Source organism: Gracilinanus agilis, chromosome 4, assembly GCF_016433145.1.
Source record: "Gracilinanus agilis isolate LMUSP501 chromosome 4, AgileGrace, whole genome shotgun sequence".
Lineage (NCBI taxonomy): Eukaryota > Metazoa > Chordata > Mammalia > Didelphimorphia > Didelphidae > Gracilinanus > Gracilinanus agilis.
In genome coordinates this window covers 359,875,277-359,898,820 of record NC_058133.1, presented here as the reverse complement: position 1 = coordinate 359,898,820, position 23,544 = coordinate 359,875,277, and the positions used below count along the sequence as shown (strand labels likewise).

Here is a 23,544-nt window from a genome sequence, read left to right as displayed (position 1 = left end):
CAAGCCTAGGGCACTGCCTTTGCCTGCGCTGCTGCTCTTAGCGCCCTGCTTTCACCCCCGCAGAAGGTAGTGAAAGTCCGTGGGCTGGAGATCTTTATTTGCCCCTGAGGCGATGCCTTCAGAGCTTGGGAAAGGCTGAGGTTTAGGGGCCTTTGTCCTGGCCGGAGGCGGTGCCTTCACTCACGTGGGCGCTCAGGGAAAGTCCCAGCCACTTGGGGTCCCTCGTCTTGCAGCGCACAGGTACGGGCTCAGGGGCTGCCAGTGATTTTCTGGTTGTCCCAGTCCTGTTTACCCGCTTGTGCGGTGTGGGGGGTGGGGGAGGGGCTTCTTCCTCTCGTGTTTTAGTGTGAACTGTTTCACCCCTTTAAAGTGTGGAAGTGCCCCGATTCTGCGTACCTTCAATGCTGCGCCCTGTTGTGGGGTTCCTTCGTTCCTCTGGACTCGTTTTTATTTCCCCTTGAGGGGTTCTGTGTGGTTCGGTCAGGAGAGATCGAGCAGCTGCTCCTTACTCTGCCGCCATCTTAACCGGAAGCTACAACTCTTCTTTTGACACCATTGCTTCCTTCCCTCAGTTTTATCCCTCAGTCACTCCAACAACAACGTTCAAGACTCATTAAAGAACATCTCCTCCATGAAGCCTTTTCTGACTCTGATAATACATAATGAACATTCTTTTCTGTGGCCTTCTCATAGCATTTACTATCTTTACTTCCCACTTTATTTATTTATTTTTAAAAGCCTTTACTTTCTATCTTCGTATCATTTCCAAGACAGAAGAGTAGTAATGGTAGGCCATTTGGGTTAAGTAACTTGCCCAGAGTCACCCAACCAGAAAGTGTCTGAGGCCAGATTTGAACCCAGGACCTCCTGTGTCCAGACCCAGCTTTCTATCTACTGAGCCACCTAGCTGCCTCTAATAACACTCAATTTAAACATAATTCTGTTCACTTACTCATTCAGTGAATAAATGTTTACTTTTCTTCATGTCTTGTTCTCTAATTGTTTCTCATGCATTAAAATTGCCTCCCTAAATAAATTATATGCTCCTTGAGGGAATAGCTACCTCCTATGTTTGTTTTGTATCCCAAACAGTGCCTAACCCTATGCTTAGTATAAAGTGGGTGCTTAATATTAACATGTTCAATTGCATTAAATATTGTCACTAAATACCATTAAGTCACTTTACACTTTTTCAACTCTAAGAATAAATGGGATTTCACTATTTACTTCTGATTTTTTTTTGGTAGAAGGGTTGAATTTCTGTGAGTCAGATAAGCAAAGTTTGACTTGATTGCACCCAAATCATTTTGCGGCATGCCTATCTCAACAACAATTAAGTGCTTGTCAAATTTCTCTTCAAATAACACAAATGACTTAAATTGGTAAATTATGACAAAGCAATAAGCTAAACCAAATTTTAATTTCATACTTCAGGCAAGCAAGGATGAGTATGAGTCAAGTGAAGAAGAGGCTGAGGAAGAGGAAGAAGATAATATTGAGGCAATTCTGGAAGAGGAATTCCCAAAAGATGAGGAAGAAATGACTGAAGAAGAAGAAGAACAAGAAGAGGATGCTATTGACAGAATAAAAATCGAAATGGGAGAGAAGTTTGAAGTAGATCTAAATAATCTGCAAGCAATACAGGTTGTTACTTTTTTTGGGGGGGTTTCCATGATTTTTTACAAAACAGTAATGTTTAAGAATGAATCAAAGTGGAGGGGCGGGAAGAGAGAGAGGAAGCTAAGTGGCTCAGTGGAACCAGACCAAGAGACAGGAGTTCTCTGAGTTCAAATGTGACCTCAGACACTTCTTTGCTCTCTAGCTTGGGGAAATCACTTAACTGCAGTTGTCTTGCCCTTATTGCTCTTCTGCCATTGAACTGATATTTAATATCAATTCTAAGACAAAGGCAAAGGTTTTATTTTTTTGTTTGTTTTTAAGAGGATAAATCAAAATGATAGTTTTAAAAAAGCTTCATTTTCAAACATCAGAGATTAATGTTTCAAGCTGTTATTACTGTTTTCTGACTGCAGTGCTCAAAGGGATGCATGATTTCCCCAGTGTGAACACACTCTCCCCAATGCAACTTGCACCCTTTCCATGTCTTAGGTATCTGCAGGTTGTTGGGGATAAGAAAAATCATTTGATGCCCAAAGGTCTATTGATGAGCCTCTCCAAACTTAGCTAGGCTGGTCTTCAGACAACAGATAATGCAACAGAAATGATATGAAATAAGTCTAGAAAGGTAGGCTAGAGACGTACTGTATAGGACTTTAAAGCAAGCAGAGAAGTTTGTATTTCATGCTAGAAGTAACCAGGGACCTGCCGGATGTTCTTGAGAAGGGAAGCAATGTGCTCAGTCAGGAGCTTTAGGAAAATTATTTTGGCAACTTGGGTGGGAAATGGATTGGAGAGGGGGAAAAGCTGAAAGAGAAACCAATGAATTAGACGGCTATTGCAGTAGTCTAAAAGAGTGATGATGAGGGCCTAAACTAGGGGGATTTATGCTTTGTGAGTGGAGAGAAGGGAAAAGCTCTCCACAATCTGGCTTCCACATACCATTCTAGACTTATTTCATTACAAACTAGTGTACTAGCTGTTCTCCAAACATGACATTTCTTCTCTCATCTCCAGGCCTTTGAATAGGCTATCCATCACACCTGAAATTCATTTCCTCCTCATATCTACCTAGTGACATCTCTAACTCCCTTCCAACTTTAACCCAGGCACCATATGCTGTCTTTGCTTCCCAGTCCCTTGCACATAGTGGGTATTTACAAATAACTGTTTAATTGATTTTAAGGAAGACATATGCTTACCAAAGATGTTTGCCAGTGCCATAGATAATATCATGCATAGATTCCAAATGGAAGACAAGTTTTTTAGAGATGGCCAGGTCTTTCAGATATTGCTATTTGTGAATAACATTGTATTGATTGAATCAATCTTAGAATTCCACAGGGCCTCTTTAATGAAATCCATATTCACTCAAAAGATATTATGCTTATGGGATAGCTAGGTAGCACAGTGGATAAATCACCAGCCCTGGAGTTGGGAGGATTTGTTTTCAAATGTGCCCTCAGACACTACCTAGCTGTGTGTACCTGGGTGAGTCATTTAACCCCCACTGGCTAGGCTTTCCATTCTTCAACCTTGGAACCAATACTTAGCATTGTTTCTAAGACAGAAGTTAAGGGTTTAAAAAAACAGAAAGAAAATATAGTGCTTAGCACAATTTCTGGCATGTCATGGGCACTAGACAAATGTTGATTGACTGACATATATTTCATTTTATGTATTTAACATCATTTTTCTGAGAAGCTATGGAGCTGTTTCAAAAGTCCTCCCAAGGAGGCTATGACAAAAAAAAATAGGTTAAGTTAAGACTTAAAGGGATTTGGTTCAATTAACTGGAAAATTCATAAGCACTTTTTATTTCCTCTAAGTCCTGTAAATGAGATACAACTATACTTCTATTTGGTGGAAAGAAAATGGTCTCTGTGTTATTTTCAAATCCAGTCTTTGATACTGGCAGTGGGCAAATCACTTAACCTGTCTGAAACTAGTTTCCTCATCTATAAAAGGAATGTATTAGACTTTCTAGTCTCTGAAACCATTTCCATCTGTAGATCACTTTGAAAACTTTAACAGCATGTATATAACTATGTAAATGTCAGTTATTATTATTATTGTCTCCAAAGTAGAGAAATTTATTAAAATCAAGTGAGAATATTAACAAGAATCACCAAAGAGCACCAAAATTATTACATTCCAATGTAGAGAAAGCTAATCAAAAAAGAGTTTTCTTGTCACACAGGTAACAAGTTTCCTGTGATATATAGAAAAGATGTGTGCATTCCTGAAGAGAGAGTTTAAAAAGAAATGCTTATATTACAGATTTGATTTTCCCCTTAATCCCCAGTACAAATCAGTAGATGTGAGAAAACAGTTTAGAAGTATAGAGGTAGCTGACATTTATACAGTATTTTCAGATTTGCAAGTTGCTCTTTTCATTAAACTACTCTGTCTCAGTTAGAGATGGAAGGGAATCGAATCAAAGACTCATTCTACTGCCTACTCCAAAACCCTGTATTTCATTAAAAATGTAATCATTCTAATGAAGGGGTATTCTTCCCCTTGTCGGAGAATCATGTTATGACCATTAGAGGTCAAGATCTTATTCAGGGTAGTTCAAGTGAAGCTCAAGTTTACAGATAGATATGGGAGTAGAGATTTGCTTCCCACATCAGCTTGGCAAAGCTTCCTTGAAGGGTTAGAATTCTCTAGCTTAACAAAGCTCTAGAAACAGCTCCTGGCTGTCAGTTGGCTTAGGAGTAACTAGAAGTAGTGTTGACTTCCTGAAACCTTATCCTGATCTGGATGTGATCAGCTAAGCTGTTACCAGGATCTGACTACATATATCGAAAATGTTGACTTCAAAGGTAAGTTGTTGAACTCTTAGATGATTACTAAAAACTTGAAGATTAACTGGGTTTATTAGGGTAAATTTATGGGAAGATAAACTGGGAGTAGGAGAGAGGGAAGTAGGTAAACCCTGATTAATCTTGCCTAAAGTATAAGTTTAAATAATATTCAAAATATAAAGATGTCCTAGGAGCAGAGTTCAAAAGGACTTTGAGGGTCTCCCTCTGACTCTGAGACTTAATATGGAATCTGTTAGATGCTGAACCCAGGTACTAAAAGACTCCTGGGTCAGAGGCTGTTGTAAATCTTGTTGATTTGATAAATGACCTTGAAATAGAATAAAGCTCAATGGCTTCGCTAATGCAAAGGTTATTGATATGGCTAGCAATATAGGTTAACCCTGCCTGCCTGCCTGCCTATACCAAACTCCCACCTCCCAGGGCCCAGACAGCAGACACCCCTCTGCTTCCCAGCCCAAGAAGAAGTAGTCCCCTGAGAGGTCTGTGCACTTCAATTTATACCCCTGTCCCAACTGTCAGATTGGCACATGCCCAGGGCTGCTTTGCCAGGTTCTGAGTTCTAAAGTGGCAAACTGCTTTTTTGTACCTATAGGAAATGGCTGACTTTTTCTGTATGTCATAATCACAAGCAGTATTCTCTCTTTTCATTATTGCTTTTTAGTCATTTCAGTTGTGTCTGACTCTTTGTGACCCCATTTGGGATTTTCTTGGCAAAGATACTGGAGTAGTTCGCCATTTCCTTCTCTGGCTCATTTTATAGATGAGGAAACTGAGGCAAACATTGTGAATTGACTTGCCATGGGTCAGACTTGAACTCAAGTCTTTCTGACTCCACATCTAGCACTCTATCCATTAAGCCACCTAGTTCCTCTTCTCCTTCCTTTCCTTTCCCTTTCCCTCCTTCCCTCTCCTACTCCTTTTTCCCCAACTCTTCACACCTCTGCCCTTTCCCTTATTCCCCTTCTCCTCCCCTTTCCTACATCTTTTCCCCAATTCCTCCTACCCATAGTCCTTCTTTCTTCACCCTCCTCCAAATGCTGCTAACATAACCCACTATGATGTTGTCTGTAGTTGTAATATGATCAAAGGACTTTGTGTTGATAAAGGGAAATTATATTTGGTCCTTTTAAGTAGGTAATCCCTTTTTGTGGTTTTACACTGTATCTTCAAAGTGAGTGATCATGTTGCACAACTCTAAAATGTTTCATTTTTTTAACTACTGCTTTTTTTAAAAAAGCACAAAATTAGAGCTCTTTAGACATTAGTATCAAGTTGTTCTCTAATTTTAGAACATTGAAGTCTGCTTTTTTTCATGCTTTCATTTTAGGATGAATTTGAAAAACAATTGATTCCATTTATTACTATTATTGGAGGACGGAAGCTTCATATTGTACAGTATCTGTTTTATAAGAAACTGCAGCATCTAGTGGAAAATCGTGAGAGTATCTTTGAGAAATGTTATCCAATATCATTACCACTTGCTCAGAAAATGCTTGGTCTCACCTACAAATTTCCAAGTTCATTTGGTCAATGGGACCCTGTAAAGGTAATTTCACAAATACGTTTGAGAGCTATATATATCATGTCTTAGAATATATCAAAAACAGATATGATGAGGGGCAGCTAGGTAGCACAGTGGATAGAATGCCAGTCCTGGAAGCAGGAGGACCTGGGTTCAATTTTTACCTCAAATGCTTCCTAGCTGTGTGACCCTGGGAAAGTCATGTAACCTTGAATGCCAAGCCTTTGCCACTCTTCTCTTAGAATTGATACTAAGATGGAAAGCAAGTATTTTATAAATAAATAAAATCATAATGGAGAGTAAGCATTTCCTAGGGGCAATGAATTGTAAATATATCCAAAGCTGATTTTTATATGTGTTTGGCTTATGAATTGGCTTAAGACCATTTCCAGAGAAGAGTTACAATTCTGTTTTGAATAATTACAATGAATTCAGAATTAAATACCTCCCTTCTCAGGGGATTAAAGAACATTTTGAAGAACAACATTCCTATGAATGTCTAAATCTAAATCTACAAAGAGCTGGTCTTAAGAGTCTGGATGACTTGGACTCAACATCTGACCCATACCACTTCTGGTGCCAGGGACCAGTTATTTAACTTTTCAGTGGCCCAAATCACTCTCTAAGAATAAAAGTTGCAGAATGGGAGCCAAATGTACTTTTTAAAGGTAGAGCCTGTGAAGATTAAAAATTGCAAGACATTGGGTTCTGGGTAAGAAAATCAGTTTAATGAGTAGCCTACCAATAACCAATAAACTAATTAATCTTTGGTTTCACTTGATCAAAGATCCTGAGAGAAAGCCTCATGGATCCTTATATACAATTATGGACACTCATTATTCATTCCTCCCTAGACATCTCAACACACTTCTAATTGGTGACTAGCCAATGAGGAAGTGGCCCATCATTCTTTCTACCCCTCCCCAATTTCTTGATTGATGATTGGAAATCACATGCCCAGTCCTATGATTCCAAGGTGTAGAAGGAGGAATTGAGTTCTGCCTGGTTAGAAGTGACTTTGTTCAATACTTTTCAATATGAAATTCAAGGTCTCTGTCCTGCTACTCACAGACACACCTTGCCTAAACTGGTTTTTATTAATGGGGCAAGATAGAACCCATAATCTCACTTTTCTATCACCCTACAATGGAGGATACTCTAGAGTAGAAGCATTCTTTGAATTTGCCAAGAACAAAGAAACAAAGAAACCTCAAAGAGGTTTGAAGAACAGACCCCAATTCAAAACTCAGAGAATAGAAATAATTCAACATATTAGAAATCAATTTTCTCATGCCCCATTGGGAGCTCCCCATACCAATGAAATAATAGGTTTTGGTTGTTTTTTTAAAAAAGCCAATATTGTATTCTGGGGAAGAGAGTAATTTTAATTATCACAAAATTCTCCTCCATTTCTAGTATTTCACTTATTTTAAAGCATATTCACAAGTCCTTCCAAAAGCATTCATGGAAGTTGTTAGCTGAAAAATAAATTGGCATGGTAATGTAAAATTGAAGCTGCACTGAGCCAAGTTTAATCATCATCTAAAGGACAAAGTTCTGGGTGTGGACAGAATTGAAAACTGGCATTTGCCAAAGAAGATCACAAGACTTGGAAGACTAGTCAAAGCTCAAAGGAGCATGTTGTAAAAGAAGTCAAACTGAGACTAGGACCTGGGAAAGTGGAAAGTTCCTGGAGGTTCAGGCACTCCATCTGTAGGCATAATTTGTTTTGTGCTCAGTTTTGCCTGAGACAACTTCTTTACTACTATTTTGAATACTCATCCTATTGATTAACCCAACTTGGCTTTGACAAAGACTCAATACGTCTCAGTGATAGGAAGAATGAGACAAATTTAAACCAAATAAGGTGATGCTTCCAACACTGGAACCAAATGTAATTTTTAAAAAAGCAAATGTTTTAGCCCAATATGGAAAGCCTCAGAAGCAACAAAAGTTTCCACTAACCCTATTAGCACAGTCTTTCCCCTCATAAGGCAATTAAGAAATGCTTGTTTCCTTCTTTCCTTCCTAGCTGTGATTTGTCTGCCTGTCTATCCTTCCCTGCCCTAAAACTTTCTTGCCTTAGACTAGTATGTATTCCAGAGATATAAGGGCGTAGTAAGAAATTAACCAGCTGCATTCAGTGAGTTCAAGTCTCTGGACGGGTTACTGACTATGTTTGAAGGGTTTTTCCTATAGCCATCATCAGTAATCTTTGAGGAGTCATGGAAACAGGAAAGGTGCCAGCTGAATGAGATGAATAAATTTACCAATTTTCAAAATGGAGGAAATGATGGACTTGGGAGACCAAATAGAGAAAGCATGCCATTGATATATTGCCAGGCAAATTCTAGAATGGATTGCTAAGCAGATGGGCTTGGAACACTTGGAAAATGAAGATATCATCATTAAGAGTCAGCTTAGGTTCCCTATGGAAAATGTGTACTTAAGTGATAAGGAACAAGGATACATTGCTGGTGTTTACCTTATATTGGACCTTTACTTCTGCTAAGTCAGAGTGGAAGAGTATGATGTAAGCTAGGTAACATGTTTTTTTTTTTTTAAAACCTTTACCTTCCATCTTGGAATCAATACTGTGCGTTGGTTCCAAGGCAGAATGGTATGGGCTAGACAATGAGGGTTAAGTGACTTACCCAGGGTCACAGCTGGGAAGTGTCTGAGGCTGGATTTGAACCTAGGACCTCCCTTCTCTAGGCCTGACTCTCAATTTACTGAGCTACCCAGCTGCCCCTGTAGCATCTGTTTCTTGGAGACAGTGATCCTGCATCCATAGGTACTTGCCATGTTTGGGGGTTCTATTGGTAAACTTTCCATATGAAAAGAAGTCAAACGATTATAACTCATAGTGCCCCTGTAGTTATGTATCAAAAGTCATAGAATTTGGGACTGGAAAAACATCATCTCATCCCAACCCCTCCTTTCACTGATGAGAAAAATGAAGGTTATGTAATTTTTCAGATGTCACTCAGTTGTAAATAGCAGAATAAAACTCGGGTCTCCTGACTCCAAATCCAAGGATATTCTTTCCATTATACCATACTGTATGTTTTATGGAGTCATGTCCATGGTGACAAGAAGCCTAGAACATCTGTCACATAAAACATTAAAAAAGTAATCAGTTGTGGCAATCTATGTACCTTAGGCTGGGCTATGGATATTTATTTATCTCATAGGTCCTTCAGAGACTCTCTTCCCTTTCAATCAAAGCTATGTCTGTAGCAGAGGTTAGAGACCTTCTCAGAGTACAGACCTTTCAGGATATTCTTATAGATATGATGGAGAAATGTGGGCTAAACAATAGTATTGTTAGATGGACTTAGAAATGATTACCAATCAATCATCCCAAAAAAATGTTCATTAATGGATCAGTATAAATCTGAAGACAAACTGCTAGCCGCTGGCTGGAGAACTTGGCTTACTCTTATCCTAAGCAAGATTTCTTATCAGGAACTTGAATAAAGTCATAACCAAGAGAGGCTGGGGGAAGAAACAGAGGAAGTTGATGACTGTGGTAACCCCTTAGGGTTAGGGAAATTCCCCTCTATGATTACAATTTCCTATTCTTCTACCTTTCCTACAACTACTTATAACAAGAATGTCAAAAGACTGTCAGTATCAAATGTCAAGAGATCCAGAGGCAGCTAGGTGCTCATTGGATAGAGAGCCACGCCTGGAGAGAGGAAGTTCTGGGTTCAAATGTGACCTCACACACTTCCTAGCTGTGTGGCCTTGGACAAGTCCCTTAACCCCAATTGCCTAGTCCTTGCCCTCCTCTGCTTTGGAATAAAAACTTTGTATTGATTCTAAGACTAAGGGTTAAAAAAAAAAGAATATGATTCAGCTCCTATACTAGAGTCTTAACTCAAGGCCTTTGGACAGTTTGTAATGAGAATGACAGTTCCATTGTTCATACTATACTCTGCCTCCTTTCTACCACTTTGTTACTTCTACTGTTGGGAGAAACTGTCTATATTGTCACCTATTTCATGGATTACCATGACCAAAAACATTCATTTTTTGATGATGAGCCTCTTTGGTTGTGAGATGATGGATACACAGTCTATCACTGGCCCTAAACGTGAAGCCTTTCCAATTGGAGAGCATCTACTTGATGGAACTTATATGTTGCTGGCATGGCTTTCCAGAACGCCGAGTCTCTTGCATGCCATCATAAAAAAGCAGCTCAAGATTTCATTGAAGCATCATTAATGTGGATGAAGGACTTTGAACTACTTAGTGGGAGAAGAACATCTAAATTATAAGCAATATGAAGTGAACAAAAGTTGTTGATATGAAATTTCATGAAAATTGATCATTAATGGACAAAGGAAAGAAAGCACATGTTTACTGCCTTCATGTGCAAAGCCTATTTAAAGTCTACATCTTGTTGTATACTCCTAAAGTCTAACATCTAAAGTTGTTATACAGCTTTCTGAAGAGAAGCATTTTGAAAACAACAAATTCTCTTCAGACAGCAAGGTGGCACAGAGGATAAAGCTCCAAGCCTGGAGTCAGGAAGACTTCAATTCAAATCTAGCCTCAGACTCTTACAAGCTGTGTGATCCTGGGCAAGTCACTTAACCTCTCTTTGTCTCAGTTTCCTCATCTGTAAAACTGTGATAATAAAAGTTTGTTTGTGAGGATCAAATGAGATAATAATTCCAAAGCACTTGGCACAGTGCCTAGCACATAGTAAGCACTATATAAATGTCAGCTATTTATCATTAAGTTATAAATTCCCCATTAATGAGAACAAATGTATATGTTAGAAATAACTGAAGAAATTATTTTGTTTATATTACAGCTCTATGAAGGAGATGCCATCAAACCTTTAGTGAATACAGCTAATCCAACCTTCCCTGTAATCCATCGACAATATATTTATTTTTTATCCAATAAAGTAAATAGGGACAAATTTATAAAGAACCCAATCAAATATATCCGTCAGCCCAAACCAAAACCTGCTGTGCCCATTAAGATTGCAGTTGTTGGGCCTCCCAAATCTGGGAAAACTACAGGTGAGTCTGCTTTTTTCTTCATTTTCTTAAGCAAGAGAATTACCTGAAAACTATGATTATGTATTGGTTTTACAAATTTAATGAGAATAATCATGAACTAACCCAAGAATACAAACAACCTAGGAAAGAATTATATACTTTGCTGCTGGGAAACCTGGAAACTCATTTAGCAGAAATTAGGTTTAGACCAATGTCTTCCACTACATGCCACAATAGGCTTCTTCTCCATCATCATGTGCTCTGACTAGAATATTCCACATAGAAGATGCTGAGATGAACTTCTTGGGGCACCTTTGGTGCACCATGTGTGCTCTTCTGGTTCAGTGCTAAGGATGATGCAGCAAAGGGAATAAGATGTGCCAAAGGAGGTTTGGCCACTGAGCCATGAAGACCCATCAACTTAGTAAACTTTAAATGGGGAGACTTCCATTCTCCCTCTCCTCTTCTCTCCTCTCTGTCTCTATCTCTCTGTCTCCCCTCCTTCTCTTCCTCCTTGCTGCCTTTTCCCATTTGCCAATAGTGTGTGAGGATTCTGTCAGGCTCTCTTTCTTGCCCTTTCTAGGGAAGTGAAAAGGAATGTCTGCCTATAAAGGCTGCTCGCACATGGCAGCTAGTAAGTGAGCTCATCTAAGTGAGCCTGTGTCAGGTCTAACAGAGACTGAAACGTTGAGATAAACATTTATAGCCTCAGTGGAAACATCGTGAATTTAGAATGTCAGGAATTCTTAGGTCCCTCAACATTGAGCCAGAACATACATGGCCTACTGGAAATGATTGAGGGAGCTTAAATTTTATCTACACACATGCTTCATGGAATAGGAACTACACAGAGCATACATGGAGGAAGGGGAGAGATTATAGTTGGAAGTGTGAAAAAAAAAAAAGAGCTTCGTGCTAGCAAACTGAGAATTTAAAAGAAATGGTAGATTATGCACAAAATATAAAATATCCAAATAACAGAACATAAAATAGAAATCTTCATCCAAACAGAAAATAAAATTGAGTGAATCATAAATGAAGTACTCAAGGGGAAAAAACATAGTACAGATAGATTTGTAGGTAATCTCTACCAAATATTTAAAGAACAATAAGGTCATACAAGTTCGCATCAAAAATTGAGAAAGAAAAAAGTCTATCAAATTCTTTTTATGATATAAAGTCTCAATATCTAAACCAATAAAAAATAAAACAAAGAAAGAAAACTATTGAACGGTATCAGTAAATTAATTCTGATGTAACAAATTTTAAATAAAATCCCACACATAGACCACAGAACTATATCCATAAAATCATTCACTCTGACCAATTTATATTTATATGATGGATACAAAGAATGGATCAACAATAAAATAAAATTAAGGTAGTCATATTAAAAATAAAAATACAAAATCCATGATTAATGAATGCAGAAAAGCCTCTGACAAAATACAGCAGTTATCAGTGCTAGGAACTAAATAAACCATTGCCATAGAAGGGCTAAATTTTAACTTAATAAAAAGTGCATATCTAAAATCAAAAGCTAGAATTCATTATTTGCAATGGGTAAACACTAGAAGCTCTCCCAAAATAGAAGCAAATCAAAGATGTTAATACGCCTCTCTCATATTCTCTCTCTCTCTTTCTCTCTCTCTCTCTCTTTGTTTCTGTCTCCTCTCTGTCTCTACATACATTTACATATATACATATTCACACATATATGAGTGAGTGTGTATTTATATGTATACCTATGTGTATACATGGAAACTAAGGACATAAACATTTGCAAAGAGACAAAACTATCCCTATTTGAGAATTACACTATGATTTGCTTATAGAGCCCTAAACAATCAGCAAAGAAAAGAATTGAAACAATATCTTAAAGGAGTGAAATACAAAAATAAAATCACAAAAATCTTCACCATTTCTATCTAGCAATGATGAACAATAGGAAGATAAATATCAATTGAAATATGATTCAAAATAGCTCTAAAATGACTAAAATACCTGAAAGCCAATCTACTAGGATTCAAGACACACTTGTGTACAATTTAAAATATTCTTTCAAGGAAAAAAAGAATACCTTAAATATTTGGAACATTGTTCATTGTTCGTAGTTGGGGGCCACATCACTATAATAAAAATGATAGTATCAGCTTTAGCAATATACCAATCAGTCTACCAAGGGTGTACTTTTTTGGTACTCTTTATTTTTTGGTACTTTTAAGAGAAGAGAGACAGAGAGGAGGAAGGAGGGAAAGAGGGAGAGGGAAAGAGAGGGCAAAAGGGAAAGGGAGATGGAGAGGAAGGAGGATAAAGAGAGGTTGTATGAAAGAGACAGAGAGAAGAAAGATTGTGTGAGAGAGTTCTGAAAGAGAGTAAGAAAGATTATATGTGAGAGAAAGAAAAAGAGATTGTGTGAGAGAGACAGAAAGATCAAGAAAAATTGTATGAAAGATTAAAAGAGAAAAAGAGGACAGATTGTATGAGAGAGGTTGAGAGAGTAGAGAGAAAGATTGAAAGAGAGAAAAGAAAGATTGTGTGAGTAGAGATTGAGAAATGGAGAAGGGGAGGGAGGGAGGGAGGAAGAGAGAGAGAGAGAGAGAGAGAGAGAGAGAGAGAGAGAGAGAGAGAGAGAGAGATGAATGAGGCCATATGGTATAAAGGACAAAGGACTAGTTTTGTGTTAGGAAAGCTTGGGTTCAAATCCAGTCTCATACATATGGGTTATTTGACCATGGACAAATCACTTAATTCCTCAGTACCACAGGTAGCTCTCCAAGACTACAGAGGACAGACCAATTATTAATCTTCCATGATGGAGAGAATTTACAGGAAGCCTTCCCCAACCCCTCTAAATTCCAGCACTTTCTCTCTATTAATTATATCCTGTTACTCTCAAACATATCTCTCTTTAAATATATTTGTTTGCATGTTGTCTCCCCATTAGTATGTAAGCTGACTGATGGCAAGAACTGTCTTTTGCATCTTTTTGTATCCCTAGCACTTAGCACAGTGCCTGGTACATAATAAATATGTATTGAATGAATACATAATGAGAATCCTCTTCAGAAATAAAGCCATATATCCAGACCACCCCCACACCAAAATCCCCAAAAGTTAAATAACTAAAATATAGCTTTACAGACTAGAAAGAACCTTAGTTATCTAGTTTAATCACTTCATCACAGATAGGAAACTGAATTCCTGAGATATGTAATTTGTCGAAGGTCACATAGATAGCAAGTGGCAAAATTAGGGTTTGAATCCAAATCCAGTGCTCTTTGAACTTTCGTAATATGCATTTCTAAGATATGTGTATATAAATAACAATTAAAAATAGCTGAGGGAGCTAGATAAAGAGCCAGGCTTGGAAATGGTAGGTCCTCTGTTTATATTTAGCCTCAAAAACTTCCTACCTGTGTAACCCTGAGTAAGTCACCTTAACTCTTGATTGTCAAGCCCTTGCTGCTTTTCTGTCTTTTAGCTGTTGTTAGCACGACAAAAAGTAAGGGTTATAAAAAATAAATAATATACCCTCAAATGTTTTATTATATATATGTATGTATATGCAAAATTAGCCCACATATACATGTATGTATGATGCCAACCAACCCTTATGCTAACTCAAGAGAGATGAGCTGAAAGGAAAATGGTCAGCCTTGTCATGATGTGCTTCATTTTAGCTCCCAACCTAAGAGAGGATCAAAGAAATTTAAATTCTAACAAAAAAAAGGATGGCATTCCCACCAATATTCACACGTCCTATACATAGCCCTATACCAGAAACAAAAATTTCAGATGAAGCATAGGTCCCTGTCCTCAAGGAGTTTACACTCTAATCTTACCCAATGAGAATAGAAAATCTAGACTTTAAAATGTTTTCTTATTTAAGATAAGAGGAAATTTGGAAAAATTGGTACAATCTAGATTAAAGTTGTCTATTTAACAGTCTGTAGAATTGCTTTGAATGATTATGAAATCACTGGGATAGTGCAGAAAGAGCTGGCCTTTGAGACAAGAAGTTCTGGGTTCAAGCATTGGCTGAATGATGTTGAGCAAGCCAGTTAACTTCCTAGTTCTCTAGGCCAAGGGCATCAAAATCAAAGAGAAACATTTTGAGGTAACTACATAGATAGACCACAGGCCTGGAATCAGAAGGACCTGGGTTCAAGTCTGGCCACAGGTAATTCCTATCTGGGCAAGTCACTTAAACCAGATTGCCTAGCTCTTGTCACTCTTCTGTCTTAGAATTGATACTAAAACAGAAGGTAAGAGTTATTTTTTTAAAGAGAGAAACATATTGATTTAGAAAAGCACAAATTAACATAATATATGTTGTTATATTTCTATACATTTTGTTAAATATCTCCCAATAATATTTTAATCTGGTTGGAGCCATACTGCAGAGTAAATGGCCTGATGGCCTCAAGTTTGACATTTCTAGGCAACTTTCAAAACTTTTAAGTAATAGAGAGGAGCACTGTGCATGGGCAGGAGGAGTTTTCCCTGCCAATGAAATCACATGACTAGTTCCCATCCCTTTCATGATTGTAAAAAAATGTTTTTAATCATATGTAGCTATAATGAACATTACTAAAACTTTAACCTTAGGTGATTTTGTTATGGATGCAGGTGATTAGAAAGCAAGAACATGGGGCTAAGACTCAGGACCTGGAATCTTTCACTTCCTTACTGTGGAATGTTGAGATTTTAACTTTCCAAAACTCACTTCAACTCATCTTTTTTAGACAAAAAGATTAAATAACTTACCCAGGGTCACAGAGATAGGAAGTATTTGAACCCAGGTCCTCCTGACTCTAGGCCTATTACTCCATTCACTGGGCCCCCATACCTTCCCCACTCATTTTTCACATGAAGGTATTGGAATAAATGATTTATAAGTCCCCTTTGGGACCCTTCTGGCAGTGGTCATTAGTCTACTTTCCATTGGCACATCTGGGTCTTCTTCATATATTGCTTTCATAGTCACAGAATCAGAGAGGACCACAGCTCTAGGCTAAAGAAACCTTGAGATCACTGAAGTCCAAACCCCTTGTTTTATAGATGAGGAAACTGAGATTCAAAAAATTAAGTGACTTGCTCAAGATCATACAAGTAGTGTCAGAGGTGGGATTTGAACCCAAGTCCTTTGACTCCAAATCCAGCATTCTTTCTACCGTATCATATTGCTAGTCCTAAAGTAATACCTCTCTATTGTGACTTAAGTTCTAAAAATTTAACGTCTAATTTCTTTTAGCTACTTTAGGGATTTTGTTGGGGGTACAAGGGGTCAGTTTTCTCAAGCATATCCATTAACCAAAATATGCTCCCTAGGATATGTTACTCCAGTGGCACTGTTAGGTAGAGGAGAACTGAAGATTATTAATTTTTTTTATATATTACATATGTAATTATTAAATTATTAAAAACAAAAGATTATTAAATTATTAATCAAAGTAATGGGAAAGTTACAAAAGTAATTCTAATATTCAGATAATTAGTAATGCTTACATTAATATCTTATGCATGTAGTATAATTCCTTTACATTTATAATTATAAGCATAAATCAAGTAAAAATAATTTTGTTAAGTTCTCATATATACTATTGCCACAAAGAAAGTACTTGAAGAGGCATAGTGGATGGGCAGAGCTCAAAGCGTGGAGTTGGAGGACCTAGATTCAAATCTAGCCTCAGATACTTCCTAGCTGTGTGACCCAAGGAGAATCACTTAAGCCCATTTGTCTAACCCCCCTCTTCCAGACCAGGGCTCTCTCCCTCTTCATTGCTGCCGGTCCCTTGGTTTGATGTCACCAACTCTTAAGGCCCTGGTAACAGGTTTAGAATTGTCTGACTACTTCTTCTTTTCATATTGGGGAAATAAACTTAATTTAAACAAAAAAATCTGTATTAGAGTTGTTACTATGACAAAAAAAAGTATTTGAAAAGAAAACATGTATTGATTTTTTGGCCATTTCTCTTCATTGTGTAGAGTTAATGGAATTGTTAACTTAGAAAAAACGCGGGACTATTAAATAGTCATAAAACCACTCTTTAATCAAGGGAAAGGGGGATGAGGGCTACCTGGCCTCTTATGCAGAGCTGCGCCTTGTGCAGAGTCTAAAGGAACACTGCTTCACTCTGCTCCCTGATCCCCCTGGGAGTGACACCGCTAGATGACCACTCCTAGGGACAAAGGAAATTGGGGAACTTATATACCTTTTGGGAAGATCTAGGGGCCAGGAGAGATGATTGACATTATACTGACAGGATACAATCAAGCTAGAGAAAGGGATCATAGCTAGAGGCTAGGGTGTAGGGGAAGGGGCTACTTACACAATGGATACTAAAAGATAGTTCCTGCCCAGGTGTGCCTCCCTGGGACAGGGTCTCTGATACAAAGGGCAAGACTACCTAGGACAAAAGGGTATTTAGCATTTACCCTGGGGTCCATTATTCAGTCTGCAACTGCTAGCCTGAGATTCCCTTCAGGGTGGATTCCCACGGGAACAGGGAACAAGCACAAGCTTTGGGGGTCTTCAACCTACAAACTATTTCTAAACTTGGGGTTCATCATACCTCACTAAGCTACAAATTTGGGAACTCTAGATTCCATGTCGACAGAATGTTAACTTGGAAAAAACTACTAAAGTAGTCAGAAAAACCAAGTCTTTAATCAGGAAAGAGATAAGCCCAATATTCGGCTGCCACACAGAGCCCAGCATCAAGAACTTTACAGGGTTTGCACCCTGGGACTCTGGGGACATATCCCTGGGAGGATCACCACTCTAGATAAAGGCTCTGAGGAACAATAGAATTTGGGGAACTTGTATACCTTTTTGGGTAACCAAGGGACAGGGAAATTGATTGACATTGATTGATTGACATTACCATGGCTACAAGGAAATGGGAGTGTCCAAACTACACTGACAGGATGCAAATAGATGTGGGAAAGAGACCAGGGTAGGAGGCTAAGGTGTCAGGGAATGGACTATATACAATGGATGCTAAAGACTGGGCTACCTGGGAAAGGACTTTGATACATGGGAGAAACTTCTAAGACTAAAAAGGTTCTTAGCATTTGATTTAGATCTGCTAGCTCCACCTAACTAGGGCCATTAAGTATCTTAAGATCTATTATTCAATCTGGAATAACTAAATCTGAAACTTTCCTTGGGGTGTATTCTCAAGGAAAAAGGGACAAAACTTGGGGTCTCCAGCTTTCAAGATGACCAAACTTGGTTCTCCAGATTCCAAGTTGACAGGAAGGAGAGGTAGATTTAGAATCAAAAAACCTGCATTCAAATCTAGACTTTGATTCTTAGAATTTCTGTGAGGTTGGACAAGTCACTTAACTCTTAAGCTGGTTCTCAGTTTCTTCATCTACAAGAACTAGACAGTCTTTAAAGTCGCTTCAACCCTAAATTTATTAGCATATGATCTAATATGAACCCAAGTTATTAACCAGATATGTTGCCATAATTATTTATGACCATTATTGTTGCTAACTTAGTGATAAATGTTACAAATTCATTTTTTATGTATCTTTAACTAATGTTAAGATTCACTCGCTACTAACTTTGACCAGAGTTTGATGCTAAAGAGTAAAGGATGAATTTTTGAAAGGCACTTTAAAAGCAAACTGCTAAGAAAATGTTTAATGTTATTCATGCTTCGCAGTTGCCAGAAAATTTGCACGGGAATATGGCTTAATGCGTTTGTCAGTAGGAGATGCCATGCGTATCATACTAAGCAACCATCCAGAAACAGAGTTGGCACTTATGTTAAACTGGCATCTTTATAAAGGATTAACAGCACCTGATGAGCTGGCTATCCAAGCATTAGAGACTGCTCTGATGGATAATGTGTGCAATACTGCAGGGTAGGCTTCCTGATATTAAGATACATAATGTTTAAAGTGTTGATGACCTATTGTCGACGTGGAATCTAGAGACCCCAAACTTGTGGCCTCGTGAGATCTGATGAACCCCAAGTTGTAGGAATAGCTTGTAGGTTGGAGACTCCCAAAGCTTGTGCTTGTTCCCTCTTCCCATGAGAATCCACCCTGAAGGGAATCTCAGGCTAGCAGTTACAGATTGAATAATGGACCCTCGGGTAAAAAAGCTAAATGACTCTTTAGCGCAGTAGGCAGTGTGTCAGTCTATTAAGTTCAAGCTCGATCCTGAATTCAAGTTTGATCCCTGAAAGGGGAATGTGGTACATGGGAGAAGCTTCTAAGGCAAAAGGATCACTTAGCTTTTATACCCTAGGGTCCATTATTCAGTCTGTAACTGCTAGCCTGAGATTCCCTTCAGGGGGGATTCTCATGGGAACAGGGAACAAGCACAAGATTTGGGAGTCTCCAACCTACAAGCTATTCCTACAACTTGGGGTTCATCAGATCTCACGAGGCCACAAGTTTGGGGTCTCTAGATTCCACGTCGACACAATCACAAGATTTTTTTTTATTCTCATTTTATGAAAATTTTAAAAGAAGACAGATTGTGCTATATTTTGATGAGTCTCCATTGAAAGAAATGGTTAGTTATTGAAAATCAAAATTTTTCAAAAGTTTTTAAACATCTATTATATCCTGAAAGGCTATGAAAACCAAGAATATACATTAAATTTAGTACAGAAGACTTTGATCAGCTTTCTTACAATAGTTGTGATAAGAATTTGCATTTTCCTTAGGCGTGAAAGATGTTGTTTATAATCCTATTTGAAAATGCTGTGGGGGAAAAGGTAAATTCATTTATTCAAATTAGTAAGGTTCAATTAAATCACTGAAGAGTATATATACATATATATTCAACTCACTGTATAAAGACTGCTTCTCAAGAGAAGAGAGAGAGAAAGAGAGAAAAGGAAGAAAAGAAAAGAAAAAGGAAAAAAGAAAAGAAAAGAAAAAAGAAATAGTTGAGGCCAGTCTAGAGCCCAGTTCATTCATCTCAGCCAGATTGGAACATCTGAGTGCCACTGGCAAGCTTGGGACCAGATTTTTCAGCCCTATTCACTAAAATAACATAGTTTTTTAAAGTGAGCATAACTAAAGGTTAGCATTTCTCTTGTATTTTCTCACCAATTCTTACAAAAGCCTAACTATCCAAATATAAATGAAACTCACATAGGCACCTAAACTCACATCACCCATCTTTTAACAGCCTCCTTTATGAAAAATATAAAATTCCATAGCATGGGTTTTGTTGAATTTATAGATAATATGGACTCCTTATTGTAAGTTCTCTTCTTTTCTATTTAAAGTTTCTATTTTTATTGAGAAGAATTTAAATTAATAGAAATTTTGCCATTAAACAACAAAGGCAGATAAAGTCTCAGAACAGATTAGTATTTAGATTTCATAATTTAAACACACACTTGAATGACCAAGTCATGGGCTTTTAATCTGAAGTTTGCTTTTTAAATATTTTTTATCATTTCAATAAATTGGTTTCCTTTGTAATCATATGTTTATGTAGTTTATGTATTTTAAATCATTATTTTGATGGTCCTTTGACTCCATCAAAACTTTGGGTTCATCAGAATCAGGCTTCATCAGTTTGGTTCATCACACACACACACACACACACACACACACACACACACACACACACACACACACACACTGTTATTCGCCCCAAGACATATTCCTGTTCTACATAGGTCTGTATAGGGTAATAAGACACATAAGGAAAATCCATGAACAGCAGAACCTTAGCTGTGTACCTTGGGTGGAGGGACACAGGAAAAAGACTGCATAATCAGGAGAGGAAAATAGACTGTTTATTTTTGATATATTTTAGAATATATCCACAATTAAGTCACTTATTTGTTTTACTTGATTAAATGAAATTGTATTAGAACTTAGTGTTTCTTTTCCTCTTATAAAAGAAAATATATTAATAATAGATACAAATAAAGTAGAACATTTATATAACTAAGTTGCTCTTTGATAGGGTTGTAATTGATGGATACCCTGTCACGAAACATCAAGTGGACCTCTTGGAATCAAGAAGTATCATTCCTGTGATAATTTTTGAGTTACAAGTCCCTACAAAAGAGATTTTTAGGCGAGCACTAATAGATAACAAATTGAATGAAAGGTAAGCTGTTGATTTTTTTAACTGGATCTCCCTATCTTGCCCTATCTCTACATGTAAATGAAGGGGCTAGTGGGCAGCTAGGTGGCTTAGTGTATTGAGAGCCAGGCCCAGAGATGGTAGGTTCTAGGTTCAAATCTGGTCTCAGATATTTCCTAGCTGTGTGACCCTGGGTAAATCACTTTCCCCCATTGCCTAGCCCTTTCCACTCCTTTGCCTTAGAACCAATATGCAGTATTGATTCCAAGATGGAAGATAGATAGATAGATAGATAGATGAATGGATGATTGGGCTACACATATACTTGATTCCACTTTGATAGGCATTACTCCTGGGTGCTCAACATATTAATATATTTTTAATACATGTGTGTATATATATATATATATATATATATATATATATATATATATATATGTAACAATCCAGGTATACATTAATCTTGATATTATTTTAAGAGTGTTCAAAAACTGACTCTTGTATTGCTTATGATTGATTTATGTAACCTTGAGTTAAATTGAACCTTAACCTCTTGTTGATTACCTCATAATGTTGATGTATCAGACCACTTGGTTCTTCCCTTCCCCCTATACTGTTGTAAACCCAATAAAAGTACCTATATGGAAGGTTCCGGGTTAAGATGGCGGCAGAGTAAGAAGCAGCTCTTAACCTCTCCTGACCGAAACACACAAAACTCCTCAAGGGGACATAAAAACAAGTCCAGACGAACGGAGGAACCCCACAACAGGGCACAGCGTGGAAGGTACGTGGAATCGAGACATTTCCAGGCTATAAAGGGCTCTCACTAAATCGCGGGCTGATCAACCGCCCCACCCCCACCCCCTCCACACACAAGATCTAGAGCTCTGAAGCCAGCTAAAAAGAAATAGAGCAAGTTTGGGGCACCCATCGAATCATTGGCAGCTCCGGGGCCTGTACCTGAGAGCAGCAAGATTTAAGACCCCAGTAAGCCAAAGAACGCAAGCGAAATCTGAGCGCCGGAGCAGAGTGGACGCTGGGCGCAGAGCGCAGGCTGAGCAGAGTACAGGCAGGGGCGGAGGCGTGGGTGGAGGCAGACACAGCCAGGAACTAAAGCTCTGAAAACCTGAGTGGGGAACCAGTGCAGACGGGTATACGACTGTGGAAGCAGCGCCCTGAGACTTGTAAAGGAACCTCCTGCAGAGGATCAAGTAAGGGGGTCTACCAGGGGGCTTGACCTTGGAAAAAACCAGAACTCAGACCTCAGGAGCCAATAGACCGCGAACAGACACTGAGTGCGAGGATAAACCTGAGAAGCTGCTGGGCTAATGATGGCTACCCAGACTCAGGAAACTCAGAAGAGAAAGAATAACAACAAGAAAAAGAAGCCTTTAACACTCGACAACTTTTACACAGAGAAAATCCAGACAACCGAGCAAACAGAGGAGGAGAACAAACAAGCATCCGGACCCTCCTCAAATAAGGAAAACGCCTCACAAGCTATGGAAGAGTTCAAAACTGAGATTTTGAGGAAAATGGAAGAGATCTGGCAAGAAAATAACTGTTTAAAAGGTAAAATCTTGCAAGTGAACACCAGAAATGACCAGATTGAAAAGGAATACCAGAAGATTATGGCCGAAAACCAGAAGATTATGGCCGAAAACCAGAAGATCATGGCCGAAAACCAGAAGATTATGGCCGAAAACCGAAAGATTATAGCCGAAAATCAATCCCTAAAGGCTAGAATTGAGCAATTGGAAGGTAATGATCTCTCAAGACAACAAGAACAAATAAAACAAAGTCAAAAGACTGAAAAAATAGAAGGAAACATGAAATATCTCAATGAGAGAGTGACAGACCAAGAAAACCGGTCTAGAAGAGACAATTTGAGAATCATTGGTCTTCCAGAAAAATCAGAAATTAATAGAAACCTGGACTCCGTACTAAAAGAAATTATTCAGCAAAATTGCCCTGAAGTCCTACAACAAGAGGGCAATATAGACTTCGAAAGGATTCATAGAACACCCACTACATTCGACCCAGAGAAGAAATCGGTTAGAAATATTATTGCCAAATTCAAAAGCTTTCAAGCAAAAGAAAAAATCTTACAAGAAGCCAGAAAGAGACAATTCAGATATCAAGGAGCACCAATCAGGATCACACAGGATCTGGCAGCCTCCACGCTAAAAGACCGTAAGGCTTGGAATACAATATTCAGAAAGGCAAGAGAGCTGGGCCTGCAACCACGGATCAACTACCCATCAAAATTGACTATATATTTCCAAGGGAAAGTATGGGCATTCAACAAAATTGAAGAATTCCAGGTATTTGCACAGAAAAGACCAGGGCTAAATGGAAAGTTTGATATCGAACCACAAAAATCGAGAGAAACCTGAAAAGGTAAATAAGATACAGAGGGAAAAGAAAGAAAACTTATAATTTTTAAATTTGCCTTTTTAAGGGCCTCAGTGAGATCTAATT

General features: G+C 38.2%; 1 protein-coding gene across 1 annotated transcript in view; it reads left to right on the top strand.

Moving 5' to 3' along the window:
• Positions 1 to 23,544, top strand: part of AK9 (adenylate kinase 9) — a 170,258-nt gene that overhangs the window by 122,657 nt on the left and 24,057 nt on the right. Inside the window, exons 27-31 of the mRNA XM_044675407.1 lie at positions 1,440 to 1,644; positions 5,773 to 5,991; positions 10,793 to 11,006; positions 18,665 to 18,866; positions 20,941 to 21,087. Of these exons, the coding sequence (XP_044531342.1) occupies positions 1,440 to 1,644; positions 5,773 to 5,991; positions 10,793 to 11,006; positions 18,665 to 18,866; positions 20,941 to 21,087 (987 nt within the window). The remainder of the gene's footprint in view (positions 1 to 1,439; positions 1,645 to 5,772; positions 5,992 to 10,792; positions 11,007 to 18,664; positions 18,867 to 20,940; positions 21,088 to 23,544) is intronic.